The sequence below is a fragment of the Manis pentadactyla genome, chromosome 1 (assembly GCF_030020395.1).
Source record: "Manis pentadactyla isolate mManPen7 chromosome 1, mManPen7.hap1, whole genome shotgun sequence".
Classification (NCBI taxonomy): domain Eukaryota; kingdom Metazoa; phylum Chordata; class Mammalia; order Pholidota; family Manidae; genus Manis; species Manis pentadactyla.
Window position 1 is genome coordinate 122040642 of NC_080019.1, and position 14096 is coordinate 122054737.

General features: G+C 39.6%; 1 protein-coding gene and 1 pseudogene across 1 annotated transcript; one reads left to right on the forward strand and one right to left on the reverse strand.

The window, feature by feature from the left end:
* The first annotated feature begins 440 nt into the window (after positions 1 to 440).
* LOC118931662 (putative gonadotropin-releasing hormone II receptor) lies at positions 441 to 2192 on the forward strand (annotated as a pseudogene).
* A 176-nt stretch (positions 2193 to 2368) lies between these two features.
* On the reverse strand, positions 2369 to 3062 carry LOC130683503 (RNA-binding protein 8A-like). Its single transcript, XM_057501207.1, has one exon. It carries the CDS (start codon positions 3052 to 3054, stop codon positions 2533 to 2535), a length of 522 nt encoding a protein of 173 aa, XP_057357190.1. The 5' UTR covers positions 3055 to 3062; the 3' UTR covers positions 2369 to 2532.
* Positions 3063 to 14096: the final 11034 nt, after the last annotated feature.

Below are 14096 nucleotides of genomic sequence, written 5' to 3' on the forward strand. Positions count from 1 at the left end.
TGCTTGGTTTTTATAAATGTCATGTTTTATCCAAGACCCAGACAAATTCCAGTTGAACATTTTGGGCTGCAATAATCACTTTACACAACTAGGTTTGGTGGGGCAATTTAGGTGATTTGTAATAACACAGAAAGTACATCTGATGTACAGTCTAAGGACAGACAAACCTCCTAACATGTCTATTCTGGAAAGTACTTAAGAGGAAAAAGAGTTCTTTCTCTTTCTCCTTGTTGGATTCAAATCCAATAGCTCTTGGCTAGTTTATTTTAATTAGAGCTAGCAAAAAAGAAAAAAATTTGAACTCCAGATTTCAGTTTAATCAATAAATTCTGCTTTTTCTACCTAAAATTTCTTGTTTGGAGTTTTATTAAAAACCAAGCAAAGGGAATGTAATTAATTATACAATTTTTCTATGGTTGTGCAATAATCTAAAGTGAAACATGTATGAAACAGAGACAAAACCAGAACATTTCCAGGTAATGTTTTTTTTTTTTTTTTTTTTTGGAAAAATGTTAAACTTTATTAAACATTATTTCACCATTTTCGTTATTGTACACAAGACTAGCGCTTAATGGCCACTTCACATTGGCTTCCAAATGGCCTGAAATTTTAGCAGCACCCATTTTGTACAAGATCTTTTCCCCACAGAATTAACCAGACACACCAGAAAATCATTTCAGCAAAAAATGATGAGGTGGTAGAGATGTCCTTTAAAAAATGCAATGTTAGACTAGTACTTGAGAAGGTAAATCCAAGGATTTAAAAAACTTAATGATCAGCTCCATAGCTTAAGGGGGAAGATAGGGACTTTCAAGATGTATCTAGTCTTTCATATGCCACACCATGGATGAACCACTATTCAGGACAGTACTGTTCTTCAGAGAATTAAGAAAGGATTGGGAGGGTATAGTGAGACAACAGTGGGTAAGTTGGGAGGGTGGGAGGAGACCCATTTTAATAGTCTTCAACTCCACTCCAGCTGTTCCTGTTCCATACTGTCTGCAGAGCTGGCCCAGTACCCTTCACTCAGTGTGTCAGCTAAGGCAGCTTCAAGGCTCAATGGCATAAGACCACCTATAACCTCTTCACTTTCTGCTGCCATTGACTGCCATGACCATCTGCTATAGCCACATTGTCCTCAATGTGTCTGGTCCCTGGACAAGGAAGGAGAACCATGGTGAGACTCCAATCCCCAGGTGCTAATCCATATTCTAAACTATTGCTTCTAGCCTTATTTATCTGACAACTATCTGTCAAGCCAAAAGTGAGATCCTAACCATATCCCTAGGACCTGATGCGGTACATAATTTTATTGAATGCCTTCAATTCCAGCCAGCTCTAGCCATTCTCTGAAGTTGAGTTAGCTGGGGCAAGGACTAAGAAGAAATGTTATCAGTATTCTCTTTACTCTCAGACATGAGTCTTTAAGTAGACTTAGTAGCTTCATATAACAGAGTACCTCAATCAAAACCTTTTATCCAGCATGTCTATCATAATCCCTTGAGGGAGGGGAACATACAGTCCACCCTAGACTGGGAAGGGTGGAGAGGGCTTGCAGCATTACCTTGTTTGCAGCATTCTCTTCCCTGTAGGAATCCTCATTATCTCTGCCCACCCATCAATTTATACTATACTCAGTGCAGAAGCTGAGGGGTTATGAATTTGAGTGTATTTTCTAAATGCCTAGCCCCTGCTGGTGAATTTACCCTCCACTGCTCCTTAGACAATTGCCCCTGTGTTCATCTGCGAGCCAGGTGACTGGCCCTGCTTGTCCTGCTGACCTTCATTCTCTGCTGGATACCATTATTACCTGCTGGGTCTGTGGTACTGGTTTTATCCCACCATGCTAACTGAAGTCTCTCCCAGCCTCAGCCACATGCTTTGCCTCTTTGGCTTCCTCAATGCTCCTCTGGATCATCTCTATGGGAACCTTCACCCTCAGCTACCAAGAACTTAGTATGGACTTCTCCAGCAAAGAAGAAAGAACACCCCAACAAAAGATTCAAGACCTCAGACAGCTGGAAGTACAAACAAATGTGACGGCAAGAAGGGCTGGAAAAACAAGAGAAACATTCCTGTAACATCCATTTGCCCAGGAGAGAGTACATACAGAGCAATTATTCTTTACTAACTATCATGACAACACCTCATTTCTACCTCTGCTCTGATAGCTTCCAAAAAAAAAAAAAAAACCGAGCAGTGTCTCTACTTTGACCCTAGTCTCTACTATGACCCTAGACTATGACTAATGTAGAAACTCACACAGAAGTCAGTCTCTGGGAGAAGTATTTTCAGTGACCCATACTGGCTTACTTTTAAATAGTGCATCAGAGCTTCCAATGTTAGAACAGGAAAGTAACTTTAAATGTAGAAAACAAAACGGGACATTTATTCATAACTCAAAAGAAACATAAACCAGGTAGGTTAAGAAATTAAATATAAACAAAGTGAGTTCCACCTCAGCCCTGTTTCTCCAAGGCTGCATTGTTAGATGGAATCTCTGGAGAGAACACCTGGACAACAAATGGACTGTCAGCGCCGCCTCCGGTCTGGACTCCTGCTGCGTCTTCGGCCACCTCTCCTCTTGCCCTTGGGTGGACCCCGAACAAAACACCAGTCCACACTGATCGGCTGTCCCATCAAATCCTGGCCATTGAGTCCTTCCATAGCAGCCTGGGCCTCCTTGTATGTTTCATACTCAACTAGAGTATACCCCTTCAGGTATCCTGTACGCCTGTCCAGGTTGAGATGGATGTTTTTTATTTCCCCATACTCTGCAAATTTATCGTGAATGTCTTCTTCAGTGGCTTCCTCATGGACTCCAGTGACAAAGAGAATCCAGCCTTCAACAGAGCGTTGTGGTCCAGGTTCATCGCCATCCTGCTCTACGCTGTCATAATCCTCACGCATCCGAGCTCGAGAACCCTCGGAGCCGAAGCCGTGGCCCTTCCGTTTCTTCGCCTTTTCTTTCAGTTTGTGGATGCTCTCGTCCCCATCCTCATCCATGGCGAAATCCTCGCCCCCGGCCTCATGAAGATCCAGCACGTCCGCCATCTTGCTTTCTTTCTGTTTTTCCAGGTAATGTTATCAGGATTAGTTTTGGGTGCATATAAAAGGAAAACCAAGATAGCATCTACTTAAGCTCTCAGGATGTATTCTTCTGATATAAGAGAAGGTAGAGTAGGTCCTCCAATGTTGACATGAATGCTCCAAAAAATAATTAGAAACTCAAGTTCCTTCTCTCTCTCTGCATGTGGCTTTCATCATCTAAGTCATTCATGGTCCAGAACAACTAGCCATGTCTGTAACTCACATAACAGAAAGAGAGAACCAGAATGAGAGAAGGGTGCACCTTCCAGCTGTGTTAACTCTCTTTACTGGAAATACCACAAAATGATTCCAGGGCAATTCTTCTGTTATCATCTCTTTGTTCAAAGCATGGTTACATAGCTACACACAGCATTCAGGAAGGCTGGGAAATTTAAGTTTTAGATGGGCATATTGCCAATTCAAATTAAAGTGGGGTTCCTTTATTGAGAAAGAGGTAGAGAAAGGTTTTGGGGTAGGCAACTAGCCACTGTATGATAATCATAATCTGAAATATAGATGACCATCTATAGCTCTGCTTCCTCCCACCTGAATTTATTCAAGTGGACTATACAGAGAAATCATGCAGAATAAATGTATGCCTGACGCTTTTTACCCAAATGACTCTCTCAACAAACTTCAGGGAAATTGTAGCTGCTGGTAGATCTCACATAGACCAGGACTTGCCTGAGATTAAGCATCCAGGCAGTCAAATCAGGCAGAGCTGGGTTATAATCCTCTCTCTATGCTTTGTATTATGTGACTTCATTTTCCTCAACTGCAAAGAGGGCTATCAGGGGAACCTGCCTGAAAGAATAGCTGTGGGTTAAGAGAATGTAGGATAATCCCTGAGGATTGTGCCTAGTAAACAGTGACCATGCTTTAAGTGTTAGCTGTTATTATTATTCCCCATAGCAGCTTCCTTTGTCATTTGTCCCACGTGACTTTTAAAGACTTTAATCAAAACAGATTTATAGTCCTATTCTAAGCAAAGTAAGACTATATGTCCTTGTCTATGTTTGGTGACACTGAGCCACTGAATGGGTCAAGGGCTATAACAGCAATGTCCATACAGGTGAGTTAGCCAATTCGCTGATAGGTGCATCTAGGATAAGGCTTTTATTTGGCCCATAGTCAATGTGCAACAAGTTTCATATGGCTAAACTGAGTCTGGACATGTGGTCTCATGTATAAGTCATGTATAAGTCATGGTGGCAACTGGCCAATATACTTTGGGGACTACCTAGAAAATTTCCCAGGTTGGTCTTTTACCCAGGTAATGAAACATGTATTCAGGCATTGTATTTAGTTTGATCTTCCTGAAGAAAACAGTTGTAGAATACCTAAGACAGCCAGGGCTAAGGTATAAATAATACTATGTCTCTACCCTCCATTCCCCTGGTGAATTATCTATTTTGTAAAGTGATTTCAAATTCTTGATACCCTCTGAACTTTGTAAGAATCCAGCAAGGTCAGTAGGGCCTGGGAAAGGAATATTTTCTTTGTTTTGCACATAAGGAAACATCTAAGCATCATACCTGAAGTCATATGGATTTCAGGGTGCAGAGCCAGGCCCTTTGACTACAAGCAGGTACCTTTCCAGCTCTGCCAGAAAGCAAATCAGTGGGAAGCCTGCTGAACAGTTTCTGAGTTGTCAGCTGAATATGCAGTGGCTTCTGGAACAGCACTGATGACAGCAGATGAGTAAGGGTTGCTGTTTTTATCAGATTATAATTTTGGGTGAAGAGCCTGAATAGAACATCCTTCATTTACCCTCAAGGAGTTAGTAAGATGCACCTTGCTTTCATTCTTATCTGAGGTCTTGCAGGAACATGGTATCAGAGCAGTGGGAACTGGCACTTGTGATTAGCAAAATGACTCCTGGTGAGAAGCGCCAGATGATAGTAGGGAGACAGAGAGTAAAACAAAGGCAAGTTCATTTAAGTTTTTCATTTTCCAAGATTTATTCAACCACTGGACACCTGCAATCCTGAGTTAGGTATTAGGGACAAATATGTGAATAAATTCAAATCTATTAATAGTTTTGATATTGAGGTGCTCATGATCTACTGAGGAAGAAAGAAAAACATATATGATAGGCATCATTTTAGAAAGTTATACATAAAGTGCAACAAAAGAAAGGGGGGAAATGCTGTTCATTTTTGGAGCAGTGACATTTGAATTGCTCCTTGAAACATGAGGAGCTTTTACCACTGAAACAGGATGCAGGGAGGGCTAATGGATATGGAGACAAGATGACATCTGTCATGGTCAGGGAATTTTAAGTAGTTCAAAGTAGCTAGAACATATGGCGCAGGGACTGAGGGTGGCCTGGTGGAAGGGCGAGGTAGAAGTGGGAGGTAAGGTCTGAATGGTATAATGGAATCTGATACCAAGGACAAAGGGAAAGGCTGAGCAGCTTATACTTCATTTTGCAAGTGGTAGAGAAAGATTTAGTCAGGGGAGTGGCATGAGCAGATCTGTGTTAGAAGTGATTCTTACTGTCCTGTGGAAGTCAAACTGGCATGGGGTGTCCGGGGAGGGAAGGCAGGAAAAAGTAACTCAGCAAAAAACGGATGCTTCATTGGTAGCATAGCTCTTTCCATATTTCCTTTCCCTTAAATTTGCTGCCTCTCTTTTATTTCCCCCAGTAGTTTCTAGGCATTCTGAAGTTATTAGTGCTATTTTCAACAGCCAGAGGTTACCTCCAAAGGTCAGTTTGGATATTCATGAGAAAACTTGATAATACCGTTCAACAGGAGTTCAAAAAGTGCTGGGCCTTGCTCTGCAGAACCCTCCCCCAATCTGGGAACACTGCTTTGCCGCAACCCTGCAGAACTTTACGCCTGTGTCCTGGGGTCCATCACTGGCCCATTTGCCAAGTGCAAATAACCTTGCTGACCTTGATATGCAAAATCCCAGGTTCTGAACTCTATGCTGACAGGGTTATCTGGATAAAACAGATAGTCCAAGGGTTCTTCACATTTCTTACAACAGTAACCCACAGAAAAATCACTATTTAAAGTTTAATATTAAGAAACTGAGCTTAGGTGGCCCTAGGAAGTGTAAAGATTAGTGATTTGCTGAAAAAAGAGGGAGGCTGCTCTAGGCAGCCCAGAAGATACCTGTTCAACCAGTTCTATGGTCATAATGGAATCAATCAGATAGTGATAGCTTGGGCACAGAAAGAAAAAAGGTCACTTGAACTAAAATCTTGGTCTCAACAATTTAGAGTCCTGGATTGAATGATTGGATGCTGGCTAAATTCCCCAGGTAGTTCAGTGAAGAGTCATGTTTTATGCATATAGACCAAGTCAGAGAGAAATGGGCATCTGGGATCCATTTTACACACGGCAGTGTCTTCTATATTTGAAATAAGCAGCATGCTATAATTTCTTATTAATGGGTTTGGCAATTCTTTTTTTACTTAGAAATAAAATATTTATATTTCCTCTGTCCTCAAATCTGCTTAGTCAAAGTTTCATTTCCACCATGGTCTTCCAAGTGTCCACTCACTGAACGCCTGTCTGCTTTGGGCAGCAACAATAATGGTAATAGCTAACTTTTACACGGTATTATAAAAAAATTAAATAATGTTTCATTCTCACATTAACCTAAAAAGGTAGGTCTTCAAAGAAGATGGGAAAGTTGGGGAACAGAATGATTAAGTGGCCTGCCCTGTCCACTGCTACACATGGCAGAGCTGTCCTTCTTATCCCTGAGGGGACCATTTTCAAAGAGATGGGAGAACCTGCTAATTTGGTCACTATATGTGAATCAGGGGTAGCAAGTCAGTATCCTTATCCCAGACATCACAAATGACAAAAGATTTCACAGCCAGTGGTGATTTTCATTAACTCTGTTTTACCTGTTTTTATCCATACTTGGTTATGAAAAATATCTGAGTGGCTAGGTATTCAAATGTCATTTATTTAAAAATGTCTGCCTCACATGTCATCCTAAATGTCATCACAAAATGCAAAAAGCTCTCCTTAACCCTTAAATGATGACAGGAGAAAACAGTGGGTTATACAACATCTGTGTGATTGCATCATACGGGGTTTACCTGAAAATCTGGTAGTGCTGGCACCTTGTATCTTAAGGTTCATGCTTTTAGAACTTCTGATTCTAGGGCTCTGGGATTCTCAGCCATTTTTTTTTCTTTTGTGCCAGAGAATTTACGACTGTGGGACACAGAACACCTAAGATGAATAGGTATCAGACTCTCCTTCCTTCCTTTCTCCCGGTGCAGAATCCTGTAAGGTTACCTTCTCATTTGTTGCTCACATTTCAGACCTGAACTACATCTCTTCACTGTGTGGTTGATACATTAAGCCACTGATAGCTCATGAAGGATGTGGAGAGGGGAGTTTATTTGGGTATCCAATCCTGGGGTCTTTTCCAGACTCCCTTCGAACTTGGAGGACACCGTGATGGGCCACAGCATCAGCTAAGAATCAAGCTTTGGTAAATTATTTAAAAGAAAAAATAAATTATTATGCAGTGTCTGATTTACCCATCTTGTGTAAAATCCTGGTTTGGGTTCTTTCACAAATCTTACTGAATAAGGATCGAAATCAAGTAGTAAACGATTGTCTCTAACTCCTGTCCTTGCCCCAGATCCCACCCCTGACCCCCACTAATACAGCTGCATTAATCTCTCAGCAGGCCAGACCTTTTCTCAGCTTTTCTCCTTTTTCCTAGTCTGAGGTGTGAATGTCTTTTGGCCATTTTCCTTCATCTGTCTACCCAGTTCTCCTCTTGATATACCCTCCTGTCAACTTTCTCTAATGGGATTATATAAGTGTTTTTTCCACATAATTATTTGAAAATGTTTTCATTTAATGAAACAGTAATTAAATAGGGAAGATAAGTCATATTAATGGCTACATTTTCAAGATGTGAAGGGTGGAAAAAATAGGAGCATTACAGGGTGAAAGCTCTCTACTGAGTGCCTCTGGATCTCAAGGTTTACAGAATACTTAATCAGCCATGTGATATAACTGGGGTGTACTAATCATGGCATTTTATTGGCATGATGGTTTTATTAATCAGTTTCCTCCCTTGTCTGTCTCCCTCTCTAAAGGCTAGGAAAGCCAACTATTGACTTTCTTAGCCTTTCTTAAAAATAGCGGTAGCTGTTTATATTTTATTGATCAGTTCTAGTCAATAAAATATAAAAGGAAGTCTGCTGGAAGATTCTAGGAGAGATATTTGTTTGCCTGCTAAAAGAGAAGTGCAGGAGGAAAAAGATTCTTCCGCCTCTGCCTTCTACTTCTGAAGGAGGTTGAGGACATGATGGTGGGAGCTGCTGCAGTCATCTTGCAGCACGGAGGAGGGGGCCAAGGGGACTGCGGAGACAATGACAGAAGGACTTGATAGCATTCAGTTGCTGCAGTATTCATTCAACAACTGTTTACTGAACTGTACTAGTGCTGATTCATATGACAAAATAAACAATGTCCCTGCTTACAGGGAGCTTACATTTTAGTAGGAAGAAAGACAATCATAAATATATAACATGCCAGCTAGAGTTAAGAGTTATAGTCATGAAAAAAATTAAGAAGGATAAGGGATCTGGAGAATGATGGAAGTGAAACCTTATGTAGGTGGATAAAGGAAGGTCTGTCTGATAAAGCAACATTTGGGAAGGAAGAGAGAGAGCAAGTCGTACAGATATTTGGTGGGTGGGAAGGAGGGCCTCAGGATTAGGGAACAGCATATGCAAAGGACCTAAGCAGCAGGAAGACCAGAAAGGTCATAACTGAGTGAGCAACAGGGAAAAGGAAGGGGATGAGACCAGTGGGATTCACAGGCACCCAGATGGTTTGGAGGCTTGAAAGCTATGGTGTTTGAGGTTTCACTCCGAGGATACAAGGAATCTTTGGGGATTTTGAGCACAGAAGCAACATAGAACCTAAATTTTACTTTTCTGGTCTTTAAAAATGTTTTATGATTGTTGGATATATTATGTTAAAGAAGAGCAAGGGCGGACACAGGGAGACAGAAAATTACCTTGAGGTATGCCACAGGTGGAAGTGGTGGAAGAAGAAAGAAAGGTTAGATTCCAGGTATTTTTGAAGGTCAAACTACCAGGATTTGCTGAAGGGTTGAATGCAGAGTTTTATTCCAACAAAAGCCTAACTTCAGACTTCTTAATACATGAGAAAAATAACCTCCTTTTGTTTAATCTCCTATTAATGCGGCATTCCCTTACTTGCAGCTCAAAATATTCCTGATGCAGCTAGAAGCAAAACTACTATTTCTTCATTTGTTCTTTACTGCCTAGTTTTATAAGTTCAAACTGAGTCATTAGAGTCTTGAATCATTACAAGCTCTTAGACAAAGATTTATCTATAAAATTCACTTAATTATTAAACTCCATTAAAAATAGAAGAAAATTGAGACTCAGAAGGTTTAAGTGACGTGACAAAAGTCAGACTGCCAGTTATTGAGTTATTGATTGATATTACAACACAGGTTGCCATTTGAGTTCAGATTACAATAATAGTACAAAATATTGATACAAACAGCTTTAGCTATTTTTCAATAACAGTGAGCCAGTTTCAGCACAGAGAAGCACTCTTTTTCTAGGTACTTATCAGACTGTGTCTAGCATTGGGGTGCTTTTCCTGGCAAACTGCGGGGACTGCATGAGTGGGCCTTATGGGGTTTCACAGGGGCAGACCCGCTGTCTCATCGCCTCTTTGGAAGCAAAGATAAAGAAGAGGATTGATTTGCACACTGGGATTTTTCCATGGCGAGTTACATGGGAGAAAATGAGAGAAAAATGGGTCAGAAAGAGAACCACAATTTAAAGCACATCTTCTAGTGAAAGCAGTCAGTGCTGCTAATGTTATCCTGGTGAAAGTAGAGCAGACCAATTGCAAGACTGAGAGAGTCTGGTATCCAGGAAATTACAAAAAGTAGACCCCTTTTGGAAGCTTTGGACATTTTCATTACAGCAGTGCTGTCCAATAGAAATATAATGCCAGCCACATGTATAATTTTAAATATTTTAGCAAGCATATTAAAAAAGTAAGAACAGGTAAAATTAAAGTCGTGTATTTTATTTAACAGAATATATTAAAATATTATCATTTCAACATGTGACATAAGCCACATTTCAAGTGCTCGGTAGTCACATGTGGTTAAAGGCTACCATATTGGACAGCACCTCTTTAGAGAACAAAACATGAAAATATTTTTAAAGAGAAAACTTCTGTGAGGACAAAACACAAAGTATTTTTAAGAACTTGATAATTTTCCCTATTTCAATGTGTTTCAACGTGTTTCAACCAAAACACAGACCATTTCTAAGCCATTAAAATCTAGAATAACATTTGAGAAAGAATCCAGGACTTGGCAAAGGAAGGGAAAATAGGGATAATAACAACCCTCAAGACTGATGTGAGGACCAAATGAGGTGATATGTTTTAAAAATAGAGCACGGTATGAATATGCCTCCATGAATAATGTTACTTCTTTATTTTATTAAAATGTTGGTCCTTGGTTATATACACACTTCATATAACTAAGATGATTTTTCCCTCCAATATTATATGTTCTTTGCTTTTAAAGCCATTATACATTAGGAAACGCTGACCAGGAACACATTTAAATTCCCAGGAATATCAGTTTGATAGAAACTTGTGGCATTTTCTCCAAACATTCAAGAAATATCTGGATCTGCAGATATGGAAAAATCTAAAGAGTTCTGAATGTAGTTAACAATGTCGTGGAGCAGGGAGCTGAAACTGATGGTTTCTCAAGCCTTTTCTGGTTAAAAGTCTGACTTAAAGACACTGTACTCTGAGAGATGTAAGTACATATGAACATGTAAACTTTTTTCTCCATAATGCCTGATATTTCTGAATTTCTTTGTAATTATATTTAGCAGAGGAAAACATCCATGCCTGTGCTGAGCAGCTCCCAGCAATCTGTCAGCTTTTCACAGCATATAACCCACTGATCACTGCCTCAGCCTTTCAATAAATACGTCGGCCGCATTGCGCATGTGCTTACAGAACTTCACAGGTTTCCATGGATACAAGAATTTTAGTGCTCAGACACATTTACTATCACTTTTCTTGTCACCAAGAGTCCTGTAAACACTTTTGCTGTAAGATTTTGAGCAGAAATTTAGCGTTTTATAGAGAACCAAGTCAGTATTACCTTTTCCCAAATGCACTGTATAACTTCCCCTTAGGGCAAAGTCCCTGAAATCATTTATATTTGTGGCCTCTTCTTAAGTGATGTACTTTTATTTATTAGGCTAATAAAAGACAATAAAGGCTTAACTACACTGTCAGTATCACTTCTGAGTGTCAGGTATTTATACTGTGTAAATGTTATGTAATTAATAAATAAGACAACTTGCTCTGAATTTAAAATAGAAAAAGGCAAATAGGGAAAGCAGAATAGGAATATTATATAGATAGTTAGCCATTTCTCTTCCTGAATATAGTACTATTTAGGTGTATTTCTGAGGATACTCTGGTATATCTATCATCCAATCATACTTTGAATTTATTCTCTTATACACATTAAGCTTTTTGTATATTTAAAAGACGGTTGTAGAAATCTGTGAAGATGGCAGCTATGTTATTATTTCTCCCATTTCATATATATATAACTGAGGCTTAAAAGTGTTAAGGAATGTGTCCGTGTCACACAATTAGCAAGTGACAGAACTTGGATTAGAACCCAAGACTCCAACTCACTGTCCAGGGCTATTCATTGTCTTTTTCCTGGGCAGAGTGCAAGGGACTTCTTCCACAGAAGGCATACTCCTTTCCTTTCTTCCTTGCCACATGATGATAGGTTTCTGTGCCTCTGAGCTGGGTTCCATTAAATTGTTTTTTTCTCCACCCATACCCTCAGCTGTTCCAGAGACATGGTTCAGCTGAATTTACCAAGCTTAGTAATTGCAAATGCACATGACCATGGGAAGCAGCAGTCACAGAAAGATCTTAGCCTGGATGTGTACTACATGAGGACTCTGTAGGAAACAGATTTCTAGTTCCAGTCATATTGACCAAGGGTATACAAAGCAGATTGAAGGAGAAGATTGAGCAATTTTTAAAAAATCCAATCTGAACAGAAATATTGCCTGACTGTTTTAGTCAAGAAGAAAGCTTTCTTTAACAGCATGTATTCAGGGGATTGGGTTAGAAGTTTTGAATGACTGTCTTCATCTCACTATGCTCCTGTAGCCAACAACCTCTTTTATCATCTAAGCAAACACTCAATTAAGGCCACAAGATCTTTATAAGACCATATTTGTACTAGGTCTCATTCACCTTGTATTTGTACAGATCTTTTTTTCATGCAGATTTTTCATCTAAAAGAAAGACTTTGCTTTTATTGTCTAGTGAAAGAGAGAGTCTGGGTAGAGGAAGAACTTTCCACTGAAAGGCCTGCTCTCATCCTACCCCTGCAGACCGGGAGTGAAGCACTCCCCAGCTCAGGCCTCAGAGAAACTGCCAGGACCTGAGTAGACATGAGTTTTTTGTGAGGATCAAATAAGTGAAAGGATATGAAAGTGCTTTGCTGTTTATAAAGTATGTGCAAAAAAATAGGGTGATCTTGAGGACTCTGTCTGACATTACATGCCGATTGGTTTTAGTCTCTGTATGTTAAAAGGCAACTAATGACTTGCTACTTTATAGGGCTTTTACTGGAATGTGGACTTTATTCATTTAACAACAAATATGATAAATCATCTCCATTATGGTTATTTCAATATGCTTCAACCCTTTCAATCAATTAGCAACCAACAGCACCACCCATGATGCTCCACTTAATGCAATAGCCAAAATAATGGGAACTGGTTATTTGGATGTAATCTCTCACCTGTTCCCATCACATAACACATGCAGCCCTGGAGATCTCAGGATTACAGCTCTAGATTCAGACAAACTGGTTTTTACTGCTATTTCCTCATTCTTTCTGAATGGAAATTTTAATTCGGCTCTGCTCATCTGTAGAGTACCACTGAGTGATGAACTAGCTTTCTACTCTATAGAAAGGAAGGGAGAAAGGAAGCGAGAACTCAGAATTCTCTTGAACTACAAAGCTTTCTCTGTTTCTTCTACAAATCCATTTAGGCATCAAACTGAATTTACTCTTAACCAAATGTACTTTATCTATATCTGGCAGGGATCTGGAAGTAAAATTATAAGATTTATTTCACTTTAATTCTATTATGATGCATTTATCACAAATATCACTGCCCCCACCCCCCACCCCAAATGAAAAGGTAATTTATTATTTTGCGCTGACTGAGAAACCCTCCTTGGTTCACATGCAGGGAGGAGATTGGTTGATTAAGTGTCCGATTAGAGAAAACAGATTAACCTGGCAAACATAATAAATTTAGCTCATAAACAGGATGGCTTTATAAATGCTCACAGTAACTCTCCTGTATAAAATCAAGAACCACTTCAGTGATGACTCAGTTGAAATAGCTGGGGAACATAAAGCAAATGTATGTTTATGGCTTGCTCTTTCAGACATTAAATGGGTATTGAAAGGAATATCTGATTCAATTTATAACTCTAAAAATATATTAAATAGGGAACATGTAAGACAAATATTAACACATGAAAAAACTGAGCTATAATCTAACTGTCCTAGTTCCCACTTTGACAATAATTACAGCTAGATCCCTCATGCTTTAATATCTTTCTGTGTACTCTACATTTCCAAAGTTGCCAAAGCCAGACCCACAATTTCAGCCCAGGCCGATTCACCCTTAACCTTCAAAACAGATTCTGATTCCTTCACAAAGACGGCTGCATCTCTTGAGTCCTTAGTGCATTTTGACAAAACACATAGAATTCTCAAGCTATTTCAACCTTTGAATTGGTAGGAAAAATTCCTTTCTTTTAGCTAAGATTCCATTTACATCAGAGTAAAAATCTAGGTTATGACGTGTTCAAGAGAAGTCCTGTGCGGTGCTCAAAAAAGGGCGCTTGGCCAGCAGTCTGCCAATCCAGCTTCCTTGG

What these genes read in the sequence shown, in the direction of transcription:
- LOC130683503 (XM_057501207.1), bottom strand. Translation starts at nt 3,054, where the DNA reads ATGGCGGACGTGCTGGATCTTCATGAGGCCGGGGGCGAGGATTTCGCC.